Source organism: Lemur catta, chromosome 15 (genome assembly GCF_020740605.2).
Source record: "Lemur catta isolate mLemCat1 chromosome 15, mLemCat1.pri, whole genome shotgun sequence".
In the NCBI taxonomy this organism is placed as follows: domain Eukaryota; kingdom Metazoa; phylum Chordata; class Mammalia; order Primates; family Lemuridae; genus Lemur; species Lemur catta.
The window spans coordinates 55,922,984-55,950,720 of NC_059142.1; the positions used below are offsets into that span (position 1 = coordinate 55,922,984).

At 53.4% G+C, this 27,737-nt stretch overlaps 1 protein-coding gene across 4 annotated transcripts in view; it reads left to right on the top strand.

The window, feature by feature from the left end:
* The window catches only part of RPTOR (regulatory associated protein of MTOR complex 1), a 272,593-nt gene that overhangs the window by 164,195 nt on the left and 80,661 nt on the right, over positions 1 to 27,737 (top strand). For all 4 annotated transcript variants that reach the window (XM_045569639.1, XM_045569640.1, XM_045569642.1 and 1 more), the window contains 3 exons: positions 2,163 to 2,222; positions 25,475 to 25,575; positions 26,233 to 26,377. In XM_045569639.1, the coding sequence (XP_045425595.1) occupies positions 2,163 to 2,222; positions 25,475 to 25,575; positions 26,233 to 26,377 (306 nt within the window). The remainder of the gene's footprint in view (positions 1 to 2,162; positions 2,223 to 25,474; positions 25,576 to 26,232; positions 26,378 to 27,737) is intronic.

Sequence of the window (27,737 nt, forward strand, 5' to 3'; positions counted from 1 at the left end):
CCCACGGGGTCCACGGTCGTGGGAGTCACCTCCACGGGAGAGACTTACCTCTTTAGGAAGGCATGTTGGTTTTCTGCTTTTGCAAATCAGTACCGATTTAATAATCCCAAGGACAGTGGAGGCGGGGGAGGCAGGGATCTTCCTTTTAAATCCCAGCATTCTTCAAAAGTGGATGCAAATTGTGAAAATTTTGAAAAATTAGATCGCTTCCTTAAATGTTTTCCTGACGTTGACTCGTCAGTGTCTGTGCTGACGGGCTCCCTCTGCGCCCCGAGCTTTTTATGGTTGGATAGTTTTCAACCGTTTAAAAACTGTTGAGAGAATAATAAAATGAACATATATATCTATAGATAGATAGCGATATCTCCTAAATTTCTTAATTATTTGCTGTATTTTAGTGGATATTTTTAATAAATTACAGACATTACAATGTTTTACCAGCGAAATACTTAAGTGTGCATTTCTTTTTTCAAAAAAATGACATTTTCCTGTAACCACAGTTGTCTTAACTTTCTAATGTCTTCTGAACTCCAGTGACAGAACCCTTGCAAGCAGCCTGGTCCCCTGGAAAGTGTCCTCCACAGGGACCTTCCGCATTTTGTCCTGTGCCCGTGCGGTTCAGGAGTCAGCCTAGGACTTGAGGAAAGGTTACATGGAGATTTGGGCTCCCTCCTTTCTGAGGCTTTTCCTGCAGTTTCCTGGCAGCCTTGAATCCTGATCTGAGACTCCCACCCGGTGAGGCTGCTGCCTCCAGCTGAGTGCCGCCCGGGTGCTGTGTGACTCGAGGGCACCCTTGGGAAAGGCTGGGTGAAGTCCCTCGTCCAGAGCCATCTCTTCTTGTTTCTGCTGCATTTGTTTTCTCTTTGGTGTTTTCAATTGGTTTTTTTTTTATTTAGTCCAGAGTTTATTATTGTTATTGGCAAAAGGATTAGCCTGATACAAATGATTCTGTCGTTACTGGACTCCAGAAATCCCAATCGATAAGTACATTATGGATGAAGAGACAAACAACAGCGTAGCGTGGTTTGCATAGGACTCAGATTCGAAAGTGTATTTCCTGTAGCATGTTTTTATCTGAGAGCTTCTGATTTACGTGCAGCTGCTGTCGGGGCTTCAGGGAACAGGGGAGTGGCCCATGCACAGCTTTCCGAAGTGAAGTCGGCAGAAGGACCTGCTCAGGTGGGACCGGCCGGCCACGTGCAGCACCCAGGCCGCTGGGCACTTTATGCGCAGGGAAGGGGGTTGCTCTCCAGCGTCAGGCAAAGATGGGCCTCATTTGTATTTCTCTGACTCTTGGAACGATGAAACACTAGCTGTTGCAGCCACAGGTGAGACTAGAACCTTCGCTCTGCCGGCTGGGCTGGGCTGGGCTTTGCTTTTTGAGGCAGAGAACTCGGCCCCTCAGCCTGGGCAGGTCCTTCTCCAGCCGCCTCCGCTCCTCACTCTCGCCGGCGGCACGCGGGAGTGCGCGGCGTTGCTGCGACACTTGCTGTGTCCTCCAGCCCGGTTTGAGGGGGTATTCTTAGTTCTGAAAGTAGGTGAATTTTACATTTCTCCAGCTAAAAATACTAAGTTGCCTTTTCACTCCCTTCCCCGGGTGCTGCCTGCTGTGTGCCGGTCGCCCTGGCGGGGGAGAATGTGCTCCCCCTCCCGTGAGTCACTCCTCCTCCGGCCGCTGCGCTCCTGCCCGGGAGGGTGGGTTTGCCTCGGACGGGAGCCGCTCAGCTCTGACTTCAGCATCCTGTAGTGAAAACGGTGGAACTGAGCTTGCGTTTCCTTTGTGTGCTGTGAGGCTGTGCAGTCGGTCCTCCTGCGCTGTCCTCGGCTCACTCTCCTCAGCAGGAAGCGAATGCGAGGTGCGGTCCGCCCCAGTGCTGTGTCGGGAAGCTCAGTTTTGGGAAGCATCTCTGTGCCCCTCTCGGGGGACCAGGCCTCCTGCGACTGCAGACCGGCCTCCCTTCTCGCAATCTCTGCTGCGGCTGTGGAGCCTCGTGCCGCCTGCGGCGTGGCACCAGGGTTTTCTTCACACATCTAAAGCTGCCGGAGTTGGGACCACGCAGCCCCCGTCCAAACCTTTGACTCCTCCTTTTTTCTGCGGATCTGTTGCATTTTCTCCTTAAATGTCCCATTTGTGTCACTCACAGTGTTTTCTTTCTCTGCAGGTTTTGCATGCAGAAATGTGTGAGTCTGGTGCCTGGAGTCACCCTGGATTTGATAGAAAAGTAAGTCAGACGTTTCAGCTCTTGTGGCTTTCTGGATCCGACGGGATTCTCTCCGTGTCTGAAGGTTCTTGGTCCTCAGCAGTTTCCTGTCCCCATGGGGAGGTCCCCTTCATGTGGATGCGCCTTTGTTCTCTGATTAAGGCTGTTTGCGACTGTTACACTGGTGCTTGGTGTAGGACATAGCCAAACACGGGCCACATTAAAAGAAAAATGTAATAAAAAGCTGAACTCCTTTGAACATTTAAGAATACTCCAGACTTCAAACCAAAGCAAAGGCATGTTGCTAAACATACAAATCATTTCTGCTCTCCCTGCCCGAGGTAGCTGGGTCATACCTCAGCGTCTACCTATTTTCTTAGACTTTCCCTGTGATATTCTGTAACTTTCCATGCCCCACCCCCGCTCATTTTACTGTCTCAGCACAAACTGATTTCAGAAGCTGAATCATAAAATGCCAAGGCTACATCAGACGTCCTGTATGCTGTGTTTTAATTGCACTCATCTCCCACTGTGCCTCCAGGCCACTGGCCGACTCCTCTGCCTCTTGTTTTGATCTATTTGGATCTGAAATAACATCTCATGACCCTAAACTTGACCCTCATTAGTTTGTTTGTATGTGCATTTGACTCATCCTGACCCATGTAAGCATTATGGGAGAAACCATGGAGTTGTGTTGTGTTTTGTTTTGTTTTGTTTTTGAGACAGAGTCTCACTTTGTTGCCCGGGCTAGAGTGCCGTGGCGTCAGCCTAGCTCACAGCAACCTCAAACTCCTGGGCTCAAGTGATCCTCCTGCCTCAGCCTCCTCAGTACCTGGGACTACAGGCATGCACCACCATGCCCGGCTAATTTTTTCTATATATTTTTAGTTGTCCAGCTAATTTCTTTGTATTTTTAGTAGAGATGGGGTCTCACTCTTGCTCAGGCTGGTCTCGAACTCCTGAGCTCAAACGATCTTCCCCGCTCGGCCTCCCAGAGTTGTAGGAGTACAGGTGTGAGCCACTGGTGTCCAGCCAACCATGGAGTTATTTGAAACGCTTCGGCTCTGAGCCCCATTTCTTCTAGAATTAACATACAAGATAATTTTCTAAATTCTTAATATGTAAAATCATATGTTAAAATACCTAAGGCTTAAATTTATTAAATTAGATAGGAAAAGCAAATCTACTTCTAAGTTTCTTTCCTAGAAAAGTCCTTGCCTTGTGAGGCGGAGAGAAAGTACAGGAGTGTTATGCCTGAATGTTTGCCAGTAGGGGCGTAGCATCAGCCAGGGTCCCCTCTGCAGGGGACACTCACCATGTGGCAGGTGGAAAGGACGCAGTGGCTACACCTGTGCTGTCTTCCGAAAAATACACACAGCAGGATGCCCAGAGTAGGGCAGGAAAGTAGGACTTAGAAAAAGGAGAGGAAAAAGCAGTGTTAAGGCACTTTGACTTTTTTCCATCTTGTTTAATTTTTTTATAAAAATATAATCATGTAAAATACATATACTCAGGTAAATTTAAGAGAAGGAATCAACAAAATACGGTGAGGACACCGCAGACAATTCGGCAAGTGCGGCGTCTCCTTTTCAATTCTGAATACGCGGCTGGGGAAGTCACGTGACAGGTCTCTGCATTCGTTCACTTCGGGGCGCTTTTGTTCACAGCATAGTGGGGGGGGGTGACAGGAAAGAACTAGTGCCACATGGGTCAGTGCCAGCAGGGCACGGGGAAAGGTGTGGTGCCCTTCTGCTCCGCAGCGGGTCTGGTTATTTCTAAACCAGCAGCCGCCTGATAGTGTTCTAGAAGCCTTTGTTAGAGTGGTCGTGACCAAGCAGGGTGCAGGCCGTTCTCACAGTGCCCCTGAGCAGGGTTCGGGGTGGGAGGAGTGTGGGCTGCGGAGTCCGAGCCTTGGTTACACTCGTGGGCGTCCACTCGCTCCTGGTCGGCCCTGTCCTGCAGCGGGGGCGCCCCCCGGCCTGACTGGGGAGCTAGCGGCCCCAGAGAGCCCCCCGCTTCCCCACACGGCTTCCACTCTCCACTCGCGTCCACCCGCCAGCAGGGCCTCTGCAGTGCGGGTAATTGCTAGTGTCACTCTGCGTTTCTGAAGTCCTCAGATTTCAGACACAGAAAGGAGGACATGTCATTCATACACCTGTTCACCATCAGATAAATGCCACCAGATGACTTTAGAAGATTGTGTATCCAAGTTCAATTGTGCAATTTAAAAGAGATAATTACGGTTTTAGAGGGGTTTGCACTTTTAAAAGCTTGTTGTTTAGATTAATTGGTTTAATAAGTCATTTTAGAAATTTCAGGCTTTGTTGTGAATAATTTCTTAAGGTGCGTTGATTTGGGTCTGAGTCGCTGTTCTCTAAATACGCAAAAGTACCTGTTTTAGTATAGTTTGGCGGAAACTCACACAAACTAATATTTGCAGTTTGAAATGCCATATTGCTACTCTCTCGAGTAGCGTGGCGAAGGTTGGATTGAATGTGAATGGCTGAATTATGTTTATTTCTTCATGCCAGGACGAATTCCAAACTTTAGAATTATACAATACTAGGAGAAACCCGGAGGCATAGCTCCGAAGCTGCCTGGTCGCAGTGGCCACTAGCTCTATTTCTGAGTGGACATAAGTCTTGAACTTTCACAACTTACTTAAGAGACTTCTCCACTTAAAAGAAAATGCTGTTCCTGTACTTTTTAAATTTTTAAATTTTTTTCCCAATTATGTTTACAGTTTCATAAGAAAAGAGTTCAGTCAGTAGATTTGATTTTGGAGTTACATAGCTAGGCAGAAAATGAAGCACATCTCTGTTTAACAGAGTCTTCCAGGCTGCTGTGGTTTTCTATCCAGAGAACACTCCTGGTAAAAATGTCTCGTTATTTTCAGCTCCTTTATAAACACTTCTGGAGGTTTCTTCCCAGGTTCTGTTGGTCTTGGTCACAGCGAGCTCTGCGGCTTCCCCCGCTGGGGCCGTGTTAGCTGCAGGCCCACCTGGGCCCCTCCCCGCCACTTGCGCACCATGGGGTGTGGTGACTCATGGTGACGTTAAGCTGCGTGGAACCAGACGGTATTGAGGCCCACGGCCACAGCGGCTGACACATGGTGTCGCGCTCCAGGCAGCTGCGGCCAAGTTTGCCCTCGTTCCCTTCGTCCTTTGGTGACGGACTCATGACGAGCGTTTGTGGATCCAGCAAGTGTGGCTTTATCCGTGGGTTTCTTCCCTGCGCTCGAGTCCCGCCCACACCTGGCACCTGGTCTGTCGTGCTCCCGAAGAGGGGCTGAGAGAGCGGGTTGATTCCAGTGGTCCTGTCACATCCCCTTCTTTAAATTTTAATCTAGTATAGATCAGAGAAAACCAGCTGTTGTGTTCGTGAGTGTTTTCCATGCAGCGCAGACCTAACCCCACAGTCCTAGATGTCCTGGCCAAGGGCGCTGAGCCTCCCGGAGCCTGTGCCCCGCTGCAGAGCTAAAGCCGCAGGGTCCAGATCAGACAGACCCTGTGCTGTGTCCTCGATTCTAACTCAAATACACACTGAACCCTTTCCTCGAGGGGGGAAAGGTTAAGGTCAGTTGAACCCAAGGAATGCAGGGAGGGTGTGACTGCAGCCTGCCAGGACCAGGGCGCATGGGGAGCTGCTCCCCAGCTGTGCCTGGACGTCTCCACCGTGGGCTTGTGGCTGGTCTGGTCCTTCTGGAAGCCACTGCCCCGCTGGGCTCCATGTGGAGTCCCCACCACCCTCCATGCTGCCCACACCCACCTGCCAGGCTCAGTGTGCCAGGGGTTCCACCTTGCCCTGGGCAGGAGGCCCAAAGATGGGGCTCCCAGCACATGCCAGGGTTAACTCGTCACCAGCGTGCCCCTGGGCCGGGAGTCACCTCCCTGACGCAACAGCCCAGGGACCATCCTCTGAAGCAGCGCCCAGTTTCCTCCTTCCCAGCGCCAGGGTGCGAACATGCCCCACTGTCTGTGGACGTTCACACCTGTGCCACGGAGGACACGGCAGGTCAGGCTCCCACACGTCACAGCATAGTGCCAGCAGGGACAGGCCACTTCCCCAGGTGACATCTGGCATGCTCAAAGCCTGTTGAGTTTGTCATCTTTTTCAAAACCTCCTAAAATGAAGTGACCAAGACGAGGTGCCTGTTCCCCTGCAGGTGGGTCAGTCACAAAGGTGGGTTCGGGGTGGCTCCTCCCAGACTCCTGGGTTTACATTTAGGGTGTCACCTGTCCTCAGCTTCAGAGTCAGCAGGAAGGCGTTCCTCCCTGAAGCATCTCCTGCCCGTGGCTGTCACGGGGTGGGAACAGGGAGGCTCTGGTCTTTGCCCAGGACTGAGGCAGGTGGGAGCAGAGGCCCTGCCTCCCGCCTGGGTGGCACAACTGTTTAAAAAATGTATAAGTGGCGGATGGTTTCGAGAAGCCAGGGAATATTTTAAGTATATAAATTTTTGAATAGTTGAGAGATTTTAATAAAAACACTTGCACGATATTGACAAAGCTGTCAGAGCAGGTTCTGGTTGAGGTTTGGGAGAGCCCTGTGGTTGTCTGGGTGCCGTTCCCACGTGTCCCTGCGTGCTGTGACTGTCCTCCAAGAGAAGTGGGGCTGCAGGTCCCTTGAGTCACGTCTGCATTAACACTGATGGGGCATGTGTCACCCTGGCCTCCCTGCCCGTGTGCACTCGGGGGCCCTGCTCTGCTGTCCCCTTCCCCGGGTCTCGCCTGGGTGTGACGTGGCTTCACACACAGCCGTCCACTGCTGCTCCGTGGTGAGCCGATCTTGGGTCAGGTCAATTTGTGGGATCACTCGCCTGTAATTATGGTTTTAGGACCAAACAGAAATGAGCTCTTGCACTCAGTTTCTTGGTCTCATTTGTTTTTTAGCCATTCGTTATTCTGAACTCCACAGATTGGTGGGGCGGGGTGGGACCCGCATCCGCAGCAGAGCACTGTGTGGCAGGCCGTGCCACAGGTGCACGTCATGAACAGATCCTGTGGATGCGCAGGTGTCAGGAGGCTTCGTGCAGTACGTAAGCATAACACTAGCTGGGGTTTAACTTGGTGTTGGGTTTTGTTTGCTTTGTAAGGCTTCTGAACTCTTCATTTTTCATATAGTTTTGTTCTTTCATTTCAACTCATCACGTAGAAATTTCTCACACTCGTGAATACCTGCCACCACTAGGTGTGAGGATGACGTTGGTCCCTCTGCCCCCGCCTGGTGTGGCAGGTGAGGCGGGGCGAGAACGGGCCTGTGGTACCCAGTGTCATTTCCTTCAGGCTTAAAGACCTGCCAGTGAGACCTGCGTCCTGTGCTCTGCCCGCCCTGTTCTCTTCCCGGCGGCCCTTGTTCTACGTATGTGAAGGACAGTCCTGGCACAGGTCTCCCGAGGACGTGCTGAGGCCAGGCAGTGTGTGGCAGGCAGGGATCTGGTGGCAGAAACGCGTCCTTGCCGGCTGCTCTCTCAGGGGATGCATCCTTGCCCTGCAGTGTGGCCCTTAGTGAGGTTTGCAAAGCCAGAGCTCTTCAGGGCTAGAGGCTCAGGGTTCACGCTGGCGTTGTGCCCAGTGACGGAACACCGTCCCGCTAAATGCACAGCAGGCGACCTCGTGGCTGGGGACCCTCCGTGGAGAGCCTCAGCGCCCACTCGCGCTGGGGTCTAGGGGCTGCGAGAGGCACGGCACACACTGTGCCCTCGTACAGCTCGGCTGTGGCGGCCTGGCCTCCCCACCGCCTAAGTGACGTCGAGGTGACACCTTGCCCTGCTCGCACCTGTGGTCAAGGGCCAACCTGAGTCATCGGTGTCATCTTCCTCGCCATCACGGGAGAAATTGACACAGTCGTGCCTCAGAATTGCTGCGCGACAATTCTGTAATAAACGTGGCGTATTTCAAACAGCTGCCTCAATGCAACTGCTGAAAACAAAGGTTCCTCAGACATCAGGTGATAACCCTTCCTAGCAAAAGTGTGTTGTTTACAGTCTCAGCACAAGGCTGGATGGAAGATACGGCGTGTGTTTATAATTATTTAGCAATCTTTAAAACTAGGAAGGAATTTGTTTTCTAATTAAGCTGCTGTGTCTGGAAGTAAATTATAACGAACCTTGCTCCGGCGACACCCCCATTTCTAATTATCTGCGCCAACCCAGCAGCCTGATGAATAGGCCTGTGGCTGCCGCGGTGCGTATTTACATTCCGAGTCCTCTGAGAGCGCAGCAGCGAGATCCACGCTTCGAAATTAAGGGACATTTTTCAGCCCCGAAACAAAGTAATGAAACGCTTAAACAGTGCTAGAAATATTAGGGTACTCGGGAAGCTCCAGGGAATCTGAAGGATGTGAAACCTATTCTGTGAGGCTGTTGGTATTCTGATCACTTGAGGCTCAGAGCGTACCAAAAAATTATTCATGATTAGCATTGATTGTGTAAACAGCACATTTTAACAGCCGAAAACCCAATGTCTGGAACAAAGCAAGACATCAGATCCACTTGCTCTGGGCCCAGGCAGCAGCCTGGCCCGTGCGTGGAGGCAGCAGGCCGGGAGCCGGCACCCGGGGTCCTGGCTTCGACTCGGCTTTGGAACCTGACGTGCTCGGTCCTGGCTCCCTGGTCTCCGTGTGCGAGATCCCGTCTCATCGCAGCCCTGGACGCGGTGGGGAGGGCGTGAGGAGACGCGTGAGCAGGTGCGGGGGACGCCCACCTCAGTGCCAGGAAGCACGTGCTCTCCCTCCTCGCTGGGTCCTTCGAAGACAGGTGCTATCATCGTCTACCTCTTCAAAGCCGGGCCATCCGCGGTGGCGCCGTGCGGGCAGCCAGGCTGGAGCAGGGCCGTGCGGGCGGCCTGCCCCGGAGCCCGTGAGCCCGGTGGGCGGAAGGTCTGCGTGGGCTGGCAGGTCGCGCTCACGTCACAGGCCAGCGGCCGCGATTAGCATTTGCCGCACTGCCGTGTCGAGTCACACACGCGGATTGTGTGTGAAAGGAAACCGCTGTCAGAGACACTGGTCTTGATTAAACAGTACCTTTCTTTTCACCACAAATACGTGCTCTCGGCTGGTTGGAGGTGACGAGTCAGTGCTTCATTAACGTCTGCCAGTCACTGATGAGATGAGTAATGAGGCACTGGGATCTAATTTAGCAATGGAAGTGGTGAAGACAAAGCCCCAAGAGGCTGCGCCGTGGAGAGGGTGTGCGTATTGGCGGGAGTGTGGGAGCCCTGTCACGCCGCAGCCGTCTCCTCCCCTGCACGGGCGGCATCAGGCCACTTGCTGGCACCTTGGTGTCCGCCACACACCCCGGCAAGGCCTCCGTCGTGTGTCCTGATCTGCGAGCGGGGGGACATCAGTTCTGGGGTGACATGTGGCTGTGACGAACCTGCGGGTGAGGAGGGCACTGGGGGCGCCTGCACACGGCACCGAGAACTTCGTTTCCTTCACAGTGCCACCAAAATCATGACCTTTGTCACCAGAACCGAGGCCTGCGTGGCGCAGCAGGACATGTTTGGACATCTGCGGCTCTCCTCTCGTCCCTCCTCGCGGGCTGGTGCCCTGGCCACCGCCTAGCGTCCAAGCGAAAACGTGTGTCGGAGAGTCTCTGACGGGAGCCCGGCCCCGCGGAGACGCGGGCTGCAGCCTGTCTGGAAGGCAGGTCGGAGGGGCTCGGGCGGGCGGGGGAGGGAGGCACGGCCAGGCAGAGTGTGTGCTTCGCTGGTCACCCTCGCGTCACGCTTCCTGTTTGGTCCTGAGGACTGCTCAGTGCCTGTGGCCACGCACGTTCTGGTGTCACAGCCCTGCAGAGGAGGCCTCAGCCCCAGCCGCGTGCACATCTCAGCGGACACACCGCCCTCCTCAGTCCACCTGCCTGTCTAGCCTCTCTTGAGAGTCTGCCGCTTGGGCTCTGTGTCCCTCGCAGCCACTGGGCTGGCCGAGGACCCACCGATCAGTCCTTCCGTAGGTCTGCTGGTGTCTCCCCCCTGTCACCTGTGCGCGTGGCCACTGGGCTCACCACAGCAGCCCAGCAAGCAGCTGCCGACACCGTGTCCATTTTAAACCTCTGGAAGGGGAGACAAAAGGAAGCGTAGGAACTTGCTCAGTCACACCCGTAGGTCACGAGTAAGTGGCAGGACCTGCACCAGCCCTGCGTCTGCCGGCCCTGCCTTTGTGCCTCTCTGCCTCACAGTCTACACAGTCTGACTCTGGTCACGGTACCACGTGGCCTCTTCAGGGACACTGAGTGCCGTCTTCTGAGCTAGAGCCCAGCGGGTCCTGTATGAGCTGCCGACTCAGAAGGGGGCTCCTGAGGCTCCAAGCCTGAATGTGCACGCAGGCCACATGCTTGTCCCCTGGCGCATTCGTCCATTGTCTGATCCACGCAGCGCGTGTCCGCTGAGCACTCGCTGTGTACCAGGGCCTGCTCTGGGTTCCGGGCGGTGACGACGTTCGAAGTCCTTGCCCTCGTCAACGCACACCCTCGTCGGGGAGAAGCATGAGCACAGAGCGACGACCTGAAACGGAGACTGGCGCTGCTCTGCGTGAACGGCCAGGGCGGCCTGTCTGAAGGGCGGCACAGATGAGCTCTGCCTGGCCACGGGGGACAGCCGGGCCAGGTCGGGGGACAGCGTTCCAGGCGGGGAGCCCTGGGTCCGGCTCGAGCGTGGCTTGTGTTCCACGGGCAGTCTTTGAAAGAGGCAGAGGTCCAGGATTTAGAACTAACTGGGCTAACCTGGGAGCACGTGTGGGTCCCCAGCAGCCTGTCCGAATCTGATTCAGATCACTGCATCAGGTGGGGAAACTGAGGCACTCAGTAGCTTGGTCGCTGCCTACACTGGGTGTCTGGCTGCACGGACCAGTGGTCTGTCAGCCACAGCAGCGTGAAGGGAGCAGTGAGTGGCACAGAGCTTGGCCAGCGGCTTCCGTTTGCGGGGAGGGGCGGCCAGACGGCCAGCAGAAGGGCCATCGCGGCCAAGCAGGCGTTTCGCTGGCAGAATCTAAGGACCTTCGAGGTCATGTCCATGGGTGCCGACCCAGCAGCGCTAGGTGCCTGTGCGTCCCGCGTCCTGTAGCTCTGGCAGACCGGGGCGTCCCTCCCCAGAGCATGCAGGCTAGTCGCGCTGAAGACAGCAGGACGCAGACGCAGGAAGGCTCTCTGCCCCCTCTGCCTGCCTGAAAGCAGGACGTAGATTTACAGGGACAAGCAGGTATCCTGCCCCCCCTTCCCAGGGAGGACAGATGTCACCCACTGCAGACAGCTTTGGACCCTGTCGGCCTGGAGGCGGTGCCAGAGGATCCACGTGGAGAAGCTCCACTGACCACCTCCGTCTGCCCGCTGTTGGCCTTCCCCCAGCTTGCTGCCCGGAGAGGCTCGAAGTCCTTTTCCTTTGTCTTGTCACCTCTTTACAATTTACTGTTCTTCAGTGAAGATGCTCCGTAAGCTGGAATTCAAAGCCAGCTTCTTGAGAGCTACTTGTTCTCTGAACGTCCCCGAAGTACATTTGAGATATACGTGTTAATGAGCTTGTGTGTTTTCCTCTTGTTAATCTGTCTTTTGTAACAGGAGTCAGTTCCAACTAAGAACCTACTGGGGTTATTATTTTTCCTCTGCAAGGTATAATTTACATAACCATTTTAAGTGTACAGTTCATTGATTTTTAGTAAATTGTCCAACTTGTACAACTGTCTCCATAGTCCAGTTTTAAAACATTCCCGTCAATCCAATACGATATTCATATCCATTCAGAGTCCCATGCCCACCACCGGGTCCACAAACCTACTTTCTTTCTCTGTAGGTCTGCATCGTTTTACATTCCTGCCAGCCTCTCCACCGGCTTGCCCGCATTGGTTACGGCCTGTTTCTTTGCTCTGTTTCTTTGTCTGTCTGAGACAGGATCTTGCTGTGTCACCTGGGCTGGAGTGTAGTGACATCATCACAGCTCACTGCAGCCTCAAACTCCTGGGCTGAAGCATCCTCCTGCCTCAGCCTCCCGAGTAGCTGGCACTACAGGCGCCACCACCACACCTGGCTAATGTTTCTATTTTTTGTAGCAGCAGAGTCTGACTATGTTGCCCAGGCTGGTCTCGAAGTCCTGGCCTCAAGTGATGTTCCCACCTCGGCCTCCTGAAGAGTTAGGATTGAAGGCGTGAGCCCCACCACCACCACCACCACCTCCTCAAGGGTAGCCATCCTAGTGGACACACAGCAAGTCCCACGGTGGCTCGTTTGCAGTTCAATGGCAGCTAACGATGCTGAGCAGGCTTCCCTGTGCTTGTTGCCATCCTGTACCTTCCCGGGCGAAGGGCGTGTGAAATTGTTTTACCCATTCTTTATTTGAGTTGCCTTCTCATTACTGAGTTGTTAAGTGTTCTTTATGTATTTTTATTGTTAGTCCTTTATCAGATATATGATTTGCAAATATTTTCTCTAAAGCTTAGGTTACAATGTGAAAATGTGCTACATGTAACTTAGGTTGCTCACAGAATTCTCATGTTTGTTGTATTAAACTTACGAGTTTAGTTTATTTGGGCAATTCCAACATATCTGATTTAATTTACCTTAAAACTTGTGGGGTTTTCTGTGACAGAAATCAGAACTGCTGCATTTACTGAGCCCGTAACAGTGTTCCAGTTTCCAGGCTAAACTCGTTATGTCTTCACTCATTCCACTTTTCTGTCTCCCTGTGAGGTTGGGTGGTATTTTCTTCATTTTATAAATGAAGTGTGTGAGTCTCAGGGAGGTTAGGTAACCTACCCAGAGTCACACAGCGAGGAGCGCAGAGCCTGGAGGACTCAAACCCAGGTCTGTGTGATGCCATCGCCCGTCTCTGCGCTTGGCGGAACGTGGAAGGATGGATATAGTGGTGAATGTGAACGTGCAGAGGGAAAAAAGGTTGTTTTTGGTGGGGCCACATTGGGAAAGGTCTTACGGGGGAGATAACGTGGGTTTTACGCGTCCAGATGTCTGGCCTCCAAGCTCAGGTTCTGTGTGGACGTGACGGAACGAGGGGATGTTTATGGTGTGGGGGGAAGGGACCGGTCTGCTTGGCCCCAGCACGGGGCGCCTGGCAACGGGAGGAGGCGCCGAGCTGCCGCTTAGTGACCGCACTGAGAAAGCCTCGGAGGAGCATCAGCCCAGAAGGTCGAGGGAACAGCACAGCCTGATCAGATTTGGAAACTGTGTTTCGGTGGCACGTTAATAGATTCATAGGAAGAAACAGAATTTACAAGGGTGGGGAGTGACCCTGGCACTTCAGAGACCACAAAGGTTCAGATCGGCTCAGGACAAGGGACTGTTGGTGACCATCTCTGCTAAAACAGAGGAGGTATTCCACGGGAGTGACTCCACTCCCGAGAAGGTCACCCTCCTCCTGCCACCCTCTTCAGGCCAGGGTGTCTCACCACTCGCCACTCAGCACTCGCCACTCTCCAGGAGGCGTCTGCGTCTGCGGAGCCAGAGGGAGTGAGCACGCAGGAGGCAGGTGTGCCTGGCATTGGTCTGCAGTCTGTCTTCCTTCCCCTTATCTTAGAAGCCGCTTTTCCCGGACGTGACAGGCTTTTTAGCAGCTTCTCAAAGAACTCTGCTTGGAGGAGACTTCTCCGCCTCTCAGGAAAGGCTCTGTCTGGAGATCAGCCCTGACGCTGCGGAGCCCACAGAAAACCCGCTTTTGCAGCAATGCTGCAGAAACAAGCTTGGGCTCAGATTTATTCCGAAGGGCTTTGGAATCTGCACAATTTAATTAAAAAAAAAAAAAGCTGTTTTTCATTGTGTCATAAACATGTTGAGTAAACAAATGGGAAGTTGCTTCTTCCTGTCCCTGAGCCGGTTCTCCGGCTGATGCATGTTCACCGTCTCTGCGGGGACCGTCCCATGCGTTGTCCTTGTGGCCTGACCAGGGCTGGGCGATAACTCGCCGTTCTGTGAAAAGTGCAGGAAAAGGTGATTTATCCCCAGTATTGTGTTCCTGCCTGTTCAGAGCCATAGAAACCATCACTCCTTTTCCTCCAAAATGTGAAGTACCTTTCCCTAATTTACTTCCCAAGCAGAGATCAGCAGGTTCTGTTCTGCGGAGCCGTTAATGCAAAGCGGGGTCCAAGGGGAGCTGTGTGCAAACCGTTCCACTAAGAAACTCTGGGTACAGATTTTTTAAAAATCATTAGGAAACAAGATGCCTGCAGTGGTTTTTAAAAAGTCAGTTTATGTAGAGGTAGAATCGTGTAATTTTCTAATTCCTAGCGTCTCTGAGGTGCTGTGTTCATCACAAACCCATTTTGATAACGCTGAGCCAGTGTGTCCTCCTGGAGAAATTGAGGAGGGCTTCATCTACGTCAGCGTCTTTCAGACGTCAAGTCGTGGTTGATTCGTGGCTGTAAACCCAGTCTGGTGGGCCGCAGCCAGCACTAAAACAAAGAAGAAAAAAGTATCATTGTTTTCCTAGAAGATGAATGTTCTTTGGTTCTGTTGCTTGAATACGTGTATTTGCATGTGAGACTGTGTGTGTGTATGTGTGTGTGTGTGTGTGTGTTGCGTCACCGTGTAAAATGTGCTTCCTACTGGAGCTCATGATCAGAAAGGTTTGAAAGATTCTCGTTAGGATGGTCATTGCTGTCATGTGGACCTGGTCGTGCCGCCTCCCTGCTGGTCCATCCTTTAGCTGTCATGGGGGCCGTCCGTGCTGCACCTTTGTCTAGCGCAGGGGCAGCCCACATCCCTGTTCTGCCATCGGGCTTACGTCATATGTGATTTCCTGTAATCTGCCCCGTTCCTAATCGGAGATGTTGCTAATACACATACTGTAACTGCCTCCTCCTTTCTTGAGCTGAAGAAATAATTTTGACAAGTTCATTCCCCTTTGACCACATGCTTCGCAGAACCTTCAGCACTGCAGGACAGATTAGCCGTGCCCGAGCCCCTTCCTGGTGGAGTGAATCAAACTTTTTATCATTAAGAAATGTCACTGGGCCGGGCGCGGTGGCTCACGCCTGTAATCCTAGCCTTCTGGAAGGCCGAAGCGGGAGGATTGCTCGAGGTCAGGAGTTCGAGACCAGCCTGAGCGAGACCCCGTCTCTACTAAAACTAGAAATAAATTATCTGGACAGCTAAAAAAATATATATAGAAAAAATTAGCTGGGCATGGTGGCACATGCCTGTAGTCCCAGCTACTCAGGAGGCTGAGGCAGGAGGATCGCTTGAGCCCAGGAGTTTGAGGTTGCTGTGAGCTAGGCTGACGCCACGGCACTCTAGCCTGGGCAACAGAGTGAAACTCTGTCTCAAAAAAAAAAAAAAAAAAAAAAAAGGCCTAATGTGAATTAGCACTCGCTGCTTCCCAGGCAACGCAAGGCCACAGAACCCTTTAATTCCACTTACGTACCTCTTGACTTTTTTTTAGTTGTTCTCCTTTGTTTTAATTGCCTATATATTTTATCTCTGTAGATGTCATTACTATTTTATAGTTAGTATCATTTATGTTTATACATCTTCTGTTCTTCATTCCTTCCTGAGATCATTTTTCTTTAGTTAGCAGGAAGACCCTTTAGTGCGCATCTGCTGGTGTACAGTTGTCTTCTTTTTATTTGTTTGAAATGCCTTATCCTAAGTGAAGAGTCTCGCGAGTGCAACGCCGAGCACCACGTGTCCTCACCGACACGCGGGACCTGCACCGTGGGCCGCGGCACGAAGGGACACGAAGGACGCTGGAAACGCGGTGGGGGGAGGGGAGGGAGAGAAACTCCCCTGTTGGGTACATGAACAGGCTCTGGGGACGGGCACAGCAAAGCCCGACTTCTGTGTAACAGAAACATTTGTACCCTGTTAATATTTTGAAATTAAAAAAAAATAAAATGTAATTTATTCATTTTTACAGTTTTAAATCAACATTATGGAGATGCATTCAATAAAATGTGCCCACGTAAGTGTAGTTGATGCGTGTGGATGGATGCACCGTGGGACTGCACCGCCATCAAGATCCGTCCCTTTATGCCCCACTGCAGTTGGTCCCTCTCCTCGGCCCCCGGGCCAGGCACCACTGCCCTGCTTTTCCTCACTGTATGTTAGATTTGACTTTTTGAAGAACTTTGTGTAAACAGAATGGTTAAGTGTTGCTCTTTTGTTCAGTAAAATGCCTTTGAGACTCACCCGTGTTGGGAGCACCAGTAGCTGACTCCTCTTTACTGCACGTCGTGTCCCATTCTGAGTGTCCGTTCGCCTCCCCTGTTGGTCACCATTGGGCTGTTTCCACTGTGGTTACGAACAAAACTGCTGCAGATGTTCACGTTCCAGTCTGTGTGGAAATCAGTATTCCCTTCTCCTGGGTACATACCTAGAAGTGGAATGGCTTCGGCATGTCGTGGGTGTACATTTAACTTCAGAACAAACCCCCCCACAGTTTCCAAAGTGGTTCACCCTGTCACATTCCTCCGGTGCCACGGATGTGCCACTTGCTCTGCAGCAGGTCAACACTTGGCATTCTGTGGTTTGGTTTCAGCTGTTCCAACCGGCGTATGGTGCAATGTCATTATGATCTTAGTTTGCATTTGCCTAGTGAGCAATGATGCTAAAGCGGCTCTTCAGGTGCTACTGGCCATTGATTTACATTTTTTATAAAACGCATGTTCAAGTCTCTTCCCAGTTTTCAGACTCTGTGAATCTCGAGGGTCCTTTACACCTTTTGACTGGTGAGTGCCGCGTCGTTGGCCCAGCCCCACGGGTCCCGTGCGAGTGGCTTCTCTCTTACTGAAGAGCTAACTACTATGCACTGACCTGGATTTTTCAAAAGAATTATTTTAAAAAGAAATTATTAATACTAAGTCCACCTTCATATGAGCTTTGTCTGAGTAATAAATTAGCTGCGTTAAGTAAATGAACTTGCCCAAGGTTCTCTCCACCCGCCATCTTTGTCATGATGGTCATTTTTACTAAACAAAGTAAAGGTGTTTCCTTCAATCTGAGATGATGTCAATTTGTAAAATAACACAGTTTTGAAATATCTTCTGTTTTCAGGAAAACTTGCTGTAGCTTCCTTCTTATTAAAAAAGAAAAGAAAAGAAAAAAAAGAAAAAGCTTTGTTTTTCTTTAATCTGTAATTATTATGTTTTTAGCGTAGATATGTTATTAAATACAGATAAACAAGAGAATTAAAATCATCCATAATCTCACCATGCCAAGATCGTTGCTAATATAATACTTTATGTGTATCTCTCCAGACTTTTTTCCTAAGCTCATTTGTAGGATTTTGTTTTTAATGTAGCATTCCTTTACATAATGACTTATTTTAGTACGTATCAAATTATTTGATTTTGTGCACAGGGATATCTGGAGGACTGGTCACCAAAACATTTCTAATGGCTCTTAGATGATGGAATTTGGAGTGATTTATGTTATCTTCTTTGGTTTGTTTTTTATTATCCTTGGAATATTTTTAGTGAGTTTGTACCATTTTCTTGGAAACCGTAGTTTTTCTCCTGAAGTCTTGTTTACACATGGCTTCGCGATCGTTCAGTGGGGACTCAGGTGTTGGCTCCTCCAGTGTGTACGTAGCACTGGCCCTGCAGGTGGCAGGTAAAGGGGAGCCCGGCCCTTGCTCCAGAGAGCGCCAGGCCTGGCGAAGACGCAGCCTCAGTAACAGCATCTTCTACTCAGACATCGCGGCGTCCTGGGGGACACAGCAGCCCGGACAGCCTGGGCCCAGGTGGGGGGGAGGAGGCAGACCTTGAGCTGGATGACGAGGGGTCCTAGGTGCCCCCCAAGCCAAGAAGACAGGAGGTTGGTCTGAAAGATTTGAGAGCACATTGGATATTTGAGAATAAGTAATTACTGTATCTCCCACATGCCAGCTGGTGGTTCTGGGGAGCAGACGCTAGGCAGTGAGGTGTGCACGAGATCTCATGGAAGCCAGGAAGGAGGCTGGGCTTGGTGTAGACCTGGCCAGTCTCGCTGGCCCCGCGCGGAGCCGCCCTCACACAGAGGCGTGGCCTGTACCTCACCTGGCGGCGCAGGCCGGCCTGAAAGCCGAGCTGCACCCTGAACGCGGCTGGCAGATGTCGCGCCTCGAGGCCTTCCTAACCGCTGAGGGGCTGGTCCACGTCCCCGGCAGCCGCCCACCACAGGGAGTGAGGTTCTGTCCACGGGCCGTGGGCGCAGCTGCTGCCAGGCGGGGAGGTGGTGACTCAGAGCCGGGGCGTCAGCCGTGCCGGAGCAGAGCCGCTGCTGGGGCTGGAGATTGATTCACGTCGAGGAAAGTGAGTCGCTGCCCGTGGGAATTTGCTATCTGGTGACACAGAACATTAACATACATGGAGCCACGGTGAGGATAAAAATAAGGGATTAGCGGAGTGCCAAAAATGTTCAAAGGCGGATGTCCCTGTCATTGAGTTCCAGTCAAGTAGGAGCTGGGCTGGGTCGAGGTCAGAGCAGGTCAGGGAGCTGGCGGTGGCCCACACGATTGGAGAAAGTCGGGCGAGAAAGAAGAGTGCCGTGAGAACTTCGCCGGCGTGAGCGTCACGTCACGTCGCCCTTCCCGGGCAGACAGACGGAGGCCCAGCCTGGTGCCTCGACCTCCCTGGCCTGTCTCTGGTCCTGACGACCCTGCGAGGCAGCTGGCGGGGCTGGGCCTGTGTCCGGTTTCCACCACTTGTCTCCAGCACCAAGCACACCCTCACGGAGCCTCAGTTTCCTTCTCTGTAAATGGGGGTGAGTTGGGAAGAAGGCTTGCTGGGCTCGACAGGTGGGTGGTCCGTGCGGGCTAAGGTGCACAGAGCCATCTGGCCGCGCACGGTACGGGGCACTGTCGTGGTGGCAGAGGTTCGTGCTCAGAGAGGTCAGACAGCCTGCACAAAGTCACAGAGCTCGTCCCTCGCCAGGGTCAAGCCCCCATCTGTCTGGCTTCCGAGTTTAGGCCTGGGTGCTGAGAAAGGGGAGAGGAAGTCCAGGGGTTCTGCTGGGAGGACAGGGAGGTGTCCTGGTGACCTCACAGGCCCTTGTCCTTGTCCTCTGTATGGATAGGGGATGGGGGGTGGACGACACAGTGAGGCAACCTCCCTGGCAGGGAGGGGTCGTGGCGTGCAGCTCCTGAGTGCAGCCAGACCTGAAGGTGTCCACCGAGAATTCGGGTGGGAAGAGACTGGGAGGCGGTCACTGGGGACCTGTGAGTGAGCCATTGAGAGACAGGTCCCAGGGAAGTGGGACGGCACCTGCCCTGCCTCGGCAGTGCCTGCGAGGGAAGCAGGGTAACGGGGCACTTGCTCTCGGGACCAGATGGTAGGAAGCGCAGTGGGACTATGAGAGATCAAAGGAAATGGAAAGCCGGTCGTTCGGGCATTTAGCAGGTGCTTATTAAATGCCCCCCACCCCTTGCCTGGGGGTGGCGGGGACTGATGATATGAGGGGTCCCTCTGACAGCAGGGTGGAGCATAGGGCCGGTGGGCAGCAGCCCTCGTTGAGCGGCAGGTTCCTGGCGTAGGAAACCTGGTGCTGACTTTTCAGCACTGGGGGTGTCAGGGAGGAAGGGGCCCAAGGAGAAGGGTGTGTGTTTGGCATTTCAGAGCTGGCCTGGCACTCAGGGATAGTCACACAAAAGAGGTGGGGACACTGAAGTACACCTGGCGTCCTGCAGGGCTGGGCTCCCACGATGGCCTGGGCGCTGGAGCCACGGAAGGCAAGTCCTGGCCAGGAGCTGACCATGCAGGTGAGCCCGGATGTGTGGGGACGGTCACAACAGATCCTCCTGGTGACAGCAGTGGGGACTTGAGAAGCCAGCGTGCACCTGTCGAGGAGGGTTCCGCTGCATCTCCTTTGGGACTGGGGTCTGTCTCACCGAGTCCCATCGTGCGTGAAGGTGAGCCCGGTGCCACAGGGCAGAGGACCACGTGCCAGAGTCACCCAGCCACAGCACAGCAGGGACCGGAGCTCCCGCTTCTCATCTCCCCTTCTGTGATCTGCTCCTAATCCACAGCCTTTTACACTCACATAAAAATTAGTTCTTGATTAGCACTGTGGATTAGAATTTTAGAGAGCCACCTCAATTATCATCAGTACCTTGGGGTTCAGAGAAACGTTCCGAATGCAGCGTGTTCTCGGGCTGAAGTCCTTCCTCCGCCCTCCTCCACCCGGCGTTGCTCCTGCTGCCCGTGGCCCCTGCATGGGTCAGGGTTTGGCTCCCGTTAGGATCAAGTGCGGAAAGGAAGACAGAAGCAAGTAGTTTCCAAAGTGGTTTAATTCTGAATGACATGAAAAGTGAGGGAAGTGGGACTTGGTTCCACCTTTGTCACCCCAAGTGGGACCCGTCTGCCCGGTGGAGAGGCTACATCGGATGTGCACTCACTGAGCGGCTGGCGATCGACTCGAACGATTTCTGGGTCTGTCTGAGGGCAGCCGGGCACGTGGCTTTCTCTGCTTTCACGATGAGCTCGGGGAGGAGATCGCGGGGACATTGCAGCAAGGAGTCTCATTTGCGTTGCCACAAGAAAAGCATTTTCAAGAACACAACTAAATACACACTGAGCCTACCCAGCCTCCGATCATCTTGAGGGGGTGACCATTCAGTGCCAGCGCTGGGTGGGAGTCTCGTGGGCAGCTGCTTGGACACAGCTTTACGATCCGCAGGGTCAGACCCTGGGAAGCCGGTGGGTTGTAGCAGTGCCCCTGGATTCAGGGTACCTGACTCGGTGATGCATCTAGACCAGGTTTGCAGACCCAGTGTGGCCAGGTGCCCATCCCTGTTCTGGCGGCCCCTGCGCTTCTCCCAGGAACGCCGTCCTGCCACCCACCCCGGCCCCAAGAGGCGTAACAGCCCCCAACCCTCCCCAGGTCACCAGGACGTGAGGAGGAGGAGGAGGAGGAGGAGCTGGGTCTGTTGATTCCGCGCTGTTCAAGAGGGTTATCCGACGTAGAAGCATCAGCTGTGTGAAATGCACAGTGTCACCACTGTCGCACTTTAGGTTTTCTTTCCAATCATCTTTCCTTGCACTTGTCATTTGTAATCGAAACTGCATGGTATTTATCTCGCTTCTGTACTTAATGTTATAAAGAAAGCCTTTTCCCATACTGAAATATTTATAAACAACCATTTAATAGCTTGCAGCTATTTCACTGTGGTTGTTCCGTAATGTACTTAATCATTTCTTTCTCACTGATCACGTAACTGGTTTCTGACTTTTCACAATTGCAAATAAAACTGCACTGCATATCTTACAGCATCTGCTGTTCCCTGTGCTAAGGTTCTGGATTAGGATTGGAGGATTCCTGGAAGTCCCTGTACTGAGGTAGAAGATGCAGACGTGTTTCCGACCTTCACACGGAGAAGCCGAGCCAGCCCACGCTCCCAGGTCCTCACGTGTGACAGCTGCACGTTCACCCCAGAGCTGCTGTCTGGTCACTCACACTCTGGCCCAGCTGTCAGTGAACAGTGCAGCCGCCGGTTTATTTGGATTTTTTTCTTCACATGTTTGTGCTTGTTGCTCAGAGAGGGGCAAGTCCAGCTCCTGTTTCGAACATCTTGGAAGAGCCGTGAGCTCAGTACGGACTTGCGGCCCTTCATCCTGCGTCTGTTGCATGCAGGGAAGCCTCTGCCGGCCCTGCCGGCACCGTGCCCAGGACTAGTGCAATTTACAGGCTGAAATCGAGGCTGGCACAGGCTTGTGTTTGATGTTGAACAGCTCAGTATTTGTGTAGCCAAGGATCTGGCCTCGTCCAGAGGGAAGGTCTGGCTTTGCCCTCAGCTTCTGCAGGGTCGTCGGTCATGCCAGGTGGGAGTATCCTTGTTTCAGTGGGGGCTGCCCACATCCAGTTGTCTCGGCATGGGGCTTACCACGAAAGAAAGCACAGCCGTGTGACTTAGGGTGGGGACGTGAAGTCACACCGTATGAAACTGCAGGCTGAGGTCCACCATGAGGCCGTCAGTCATGCCCGTGTGACGGAGCTTCCTGGTGGGCAGTGTTCCATGCACGCGGGCACACGTCCAGACTCCACGGAGAGGACACGCAGGAAGCTCCGTGTTTGGTGCTTTTCCCGAACCCCGTCCTGTGCGCCTCTGTGCATGACCGAGTGGAGTGTGCGTTTCTCTGTGACGAGCTGTGACTGGGAACGTGACCGCTTTCATGAGCCTTGCTAGTGGGTGAGCGGAGGCCGGGTGGTTTGGGGACCCCCCAGCTTGCAGCTGGGCAGTCTCGGGGGCTGTGCTCTAACTTCACGGTCTGGCTAACTCCACACGTGTTTGGGATGAAGCGAGAGATCTGGTGGCAAGGTGTCCAGGTCTGCGTCTTCCGGGTCCTCATTCCATTCATTGCTTACTAACCCCAGACACAGCGTCACGGCCTGTGCCCCCGTGTTCACCTGTACAGCTCTGACGAGGGGGCCGGCAGCACATTCCGCAGGAGTCCTGAAGCTCTGAGAGGGGCAGTGTTTTGCTGAACGATGTTGTTGACAATCTTACCAATGGTTGTATTTAAAAGGCTTCCAGCATGCGTGTTTCTCATCTGCAGATGTGGGACCCAGGACACAAGCGACCGTGTCCGGGCACCACGTCCACCCTGGGGCGCCCCTGCCCTTCCCCGCGGCGTTTCCCAGCGACGTGTTCCCTCCTCCAGGTGTGCACTGGCGCTCAGGGGCTGAGCTGAGACCTTGCGCGAAATGTCTTCTCTGTGGGTGGTGTGCCCCACCGTCACGTGGTGCCCACGGGGTGAAGCTCTGCCGCAGTTGTCAGGGGCAAGCATCTTTGTTCTCCTCGCTCCCTGGCCTGGCCACCCGGCACTCGCCAACTGGTGTGCGCCATTCTGCAGCCAGAACGGGCTGGGGAGAGGAAATGCTCATTGTAGGAGGAAGAATCGAGACAGAATCTCCGTTGTCTTTGTGCTGAGTGTCTACCCCCAGACCTGGAATCCTTTTAAATGGTGGGATCCTCAGTGATGCCCCCAGCATACACAGCCAGTTAAAACTGCCTCTGAATCACCCGTGCCGTGACCAGCACCTGAGCTGTGTGTGTGCAGCCAGCGTGTGTGTGCAGCCCAGACTGTGTGTGTGTACACCCCAGAATGTGTGTACAGCCCAGACTCTGTGTATACAGCCTGGACTGTGTGTGTGTGTACCCCAGAATGTGTGTACAGCCCAGACTGTGTGTGTGTGTACCCCAGAATGTGTGTACAGCCTGGACTGTGTGTGTACAGCCCAAACTGTGTGTATGTGTACCCCAGAATGTGTGTACAGCCCATACTCTGTGTGTACAGCCCAGCCTGTGTGTGTGTATACCCCAGAATGTGTGTACAGCCCAGACTCTGTGTGTATAGCGCGGACTATGTGTGTGTGTACCCCAGAATGTGTGTACAGCCCAGACTCTGTGTGTACAGCCTGGCCTGTGTGTGTGTGTACCCCAGAATGTGTGTACAGCCCAGACTCTGTGTGTACAGCCCGGACTGTGTGTGTGTGTACCCCAGAATGTGTGTACAGCCCAGACTCTGTGTGTACAGCCCAGACTGTGTGTGTGTGTACCCCAGAATGTGTGTACAGCCTGGACTGTGTGTGTACAGCCCGGACTGTGTGTGTGTATACCTCAGAATGTGTGTACAGCCCGGACTGTGTGTGTGTGTACCCCAGAATGTGTGTACAGCCCGGACTGTGTGTGTGTGTACCCCAGAATGTGTGTACAGCCCGGACTGTGTGTGTGTGTACCCCAGAATGTGTGTACAGCCTGGACTGTGTGTGTACAGTCCAGACTGTGTATATGTACAGCCCAGACTGTGTGTGTGTGTACCCCAGAATGTGTGTACAGCACGGACTGTGTGTGTACAGCCCAGACTGTGTGTATGTGTACCCCAGAATGTGTGTACAGCCCAGATTCTGTGTGTACAGCCCGGACTATGTGTATACAGCCTGGACTGTGTGTGTGTGTACCCCAGAATGTGTGTACAGCCCAGTCTCTATGTGTACAGCCCAGACTGTGTGTGTGTACACCCCAGAATGTGTGTACAGCCCAGTCTCTATGTGTACAGCCCGGATTGTGTGTGTGTGTACCCCAGAATGTGTGTACAGCCCGGACTGTGTGTGTACAGTCCAGACTGTGTGTATGTATAGCCCAGACTGCATGTGTCCAGCCTGTTTGGGTAAAAAGAGTCTCCCCTGTTGAGATAGAAATTTTTTGTTGAATTTGGAAATCTTTTTTTTTTTTTTTTTTTTTGAGACTTCTGCCGTTGTTTGACCAACAATGCTGCCTTAGAACATTAACACTGATGTCTCATCCCTTGTTTTTCTTGTCCTGTCACTAAGCCTACCTGAGGGAATAGGAGGCATTTTCTGTCTCTAAGGGAGGTGAAGAGCATGCGGAGGAACCGTGTTAGGGATTGGCTCGGCCTTGCTGTCCGAGGCGCAGCCTCCTTCGGTCCTGTCCTCGCAAAGGCAGCGCCGGCAGCTGGGCTCCCGCGCTGGGAATGACCGACCTGCTGCGTCGTACGAGCAGGAGAATCATACTCTGGTCTCTGGACTGAATCACATGCACGTTTCCTTTTGGGAGAAAGAACGTTTGCCGTCAGTTTAGATTAAACTTGCTACAAGGGTGATGCACGCCCAGGCCTTGGGGCTTCGCACTTGCCGTTGCCTCTGCCCGACACGCGTCTCCGCCAGGTGAGGACGCGGCTGCACCCTCAGATGCGGCCTCTGCGCGGGGCTCTGTCAGGCTGTCTTCACCAGCCGCTACTGAACGGCGCATCCTCATCACTTACAGTCATCGCTTGTCACATTACATGCGTACTCGCTTGCTTGTGTGTCCTTCCCGCCGCACGGCGCGTCCCCTGAGGGCAGGGCCCTGTGAATGGTGACAGCCATGGTGCCCCGAGCTCACCCTGCTGTGGGCACTCAGCTGTTGGGTGAGTGAGTGGGCGCTAAGGGGACCTCGTGGGACGAGGTTCCCCCTCGGTGCTCTCGGGTTGACCGTGCACTTCTGCAGCGTGGGGGCCGCAGTGCGGGGGCTGAGCCGTGGAACCGTGGGGTATGTCAGACTCCCTTAGGACACATGCCCTGGGACTGTCCTCAGGGTCCCAGCAGTGCCAGAGGCTCAGACTTGGAAATGGCAGGACTGTGTGTGTGACCGGCTGGGTTTGGTCTGTGTGTCTGGGGCACCCGAAGAAGCAGTTTTTGTAGAGGTGTGGAGGGGAAGGAAGTTGACAATGCTGTTCACATGGGTCTTCGTTCTCCTGGCCGAGCGCCAGGCCTCTCCCCTCTCTGGTCGGAGCCTCTTCATCGCCTGTTCCTTGCCCCCTCTCCTCCCCCGACCTCGCTAACGGAAACTCACCGTGCGTTCTAGGATCCCCGGCCGGCTGAACGACAGGAGGACTCCTCTGGGCGAGCTGAACTGGATCTTCACGGCCATCACGGACACCATCGCCTGGAACGTGCTCCCCCGGGGTGAGCCCGCCCGGCCGGGCGCTTTGGGGGTCGCGGGCACCAGAACAAGGGACGCTGACCCTTGGGCGTAAGAGAAGCCAGACAGGATCGATGATCCTCTCTAACGAGGAAGCCTGACGGGGGGTGGAGGGGGAAGGCGAGGACCGAGGTTGCCGTGAGGATGCGGTGGGTTCGTGCTCACCGGGCACGGGCGGTGGGCGCGTACCGAGCTCCGTGTGGCTTTCGCGCTGGTTGCTGGCAGACTCTTCTCCAGGCAGGTGCAGGGCTTATCTTCCTTGGTCGTCATTGGGACTGCCTGTATTTGTTAAAATCGGTATTGCTGTTATAAGACTTACTTGTGTTTTTTGTTTATTGGTTGGTTGGGTTTTGTTCATGTGTATGGGTGTGTGCATGTATGTGTTTGTATGTATTTGTGCATGTATATGTTTATAGGTGTATGTGTGCTCGTGTGTTTATGTGCGTGCATGTGTTTGTGTGCATGTATACATGTATGTGTCTGAGCGTGTATGTCTGTGTGTATGCATTGACAATGGGAAACACGCATATGAGTTACAACTTGTTTGTAATAATTTTTGTTATAAGTAAATTTGTGTATTTGGCTTTAAATGCTGGACACGAGTCCCTGAAGCCTCCTTTTTATGCTTCATCTGCCCTCAGATCTCTTCCAAAAGCTCTTCAGACAGGACCTGCTGGTGGCTAGTCTCTTTCGGAACTTTTTGCTGGCGGAAAGGATCATGAGGTCATACAACTGCACTCCCGTCAGCAGCCCGCGGCTGCCCCCGACCTACATGCACGCCATGTGGTGAGTGTCCGAGCGCACGCGCTGCCCCTGCGTCTGTCTGCGCAGCACCAGGGTGGGGGTTACCGCAGCGGGGCAGGGGGCTTGATGCCAGACTTGGGCCGAAGCAAAACACAGGGTCCCCAGGAGCCCTGCAGGCAGGGGTTGGGCTCCCTCGGGGTGCGGGAGCCCCGGGGCCTTCCCGGACGCTCAGGACCGGCAGCCCCTGTAACCGGGAGGGCGGTGCTTCGCCAAGGAGTTTCTAACCTCGCAGAGCCCAGGAGCGAGAGAAGAACTTGCGGCCGGGTCTGTGTGGTCCGTGCAGGGTCGCTCCGGGGAGTAAAGCCGCTGGGCGCGCGACCCTCTGATGCGCGTGCTCGGTTCTCTCTCACACACCCCGCGCACGAGTGTGCTGTGTTAGGACTGTGGAGTGGAACTGTCCCCCTTGCTGGGCTGCTGCGCACACTACTGCTGGCAGTGTAGTGCTGATTGCAGCTTAGTTTATTTCGGTCCGGACGGTGAACGCGAAGACGATTGATTTCTTCCTGTTCCGTTGCTCTCCCAGCATAAATAAGCAGAGTCTGGGCAAGTTCTGAAGTGAGACAATAACAAAGGAAGGTTATGATAGAAATAGTCTTAGTTCTGCCCATCAGTGGGAGAAGCACTAATATAATTTAAGAGAGCGATTCGTCTGCGTTTAGCCTTAAAAACACACACTAAGGGGAAAATGCTTCCATGGGCTTATTTGCGGCGTACGGGTGGACGGGGTCTGCAGGGTAGTACGTTTTCCTTATCAGGTTTATTGTAGCTCGCGAATTTTTCTTTAAATATGTGCATGATCACTTCCCCCAACACTGAAAATCTAGACAAGCAAAAAGGAGTTTGTGAACTCACTATCCATCATCCATTCAAGAAAAATTGAACTAAATATTCTTTTTTGCATGAGATAAGTCAAAATCCTGTGCAGCATTTGGACTGTCAACAGAAAAGTTAAAGTGCATAATCTGTCCTGGTTTTGAGAGGAAGGTGGTGCCATCACAACTGTCATGTCGCCCGTTTCCCTGCTGGGCGGCGCGAGCTGAGCAAGTGGCCCACGTGACTGGGCCAGGCCGTGGCCCCAGTGGTCCAGCGCCAGCTGCTCCGTGCCGATCCGTCGCTGTATGTGTACCCGGTCCCCTGGGCTTGACGGCACTTCCAGACACACCCTGGGACGGCACCCTGGCAGAAGGGCTGCTTAACCAGGGAGCACTGCTGGATGTCCCGTCGCCTCCAGTTACACGTGCCACGGTGCTGGGGGCTCACGGCACAGCTGTCACGTGGGGCAACTTTCCTGGCGTCTGGAATGAGTCTAATCAGACGCAGGGGAGCAGGGGCTGGACTGCGC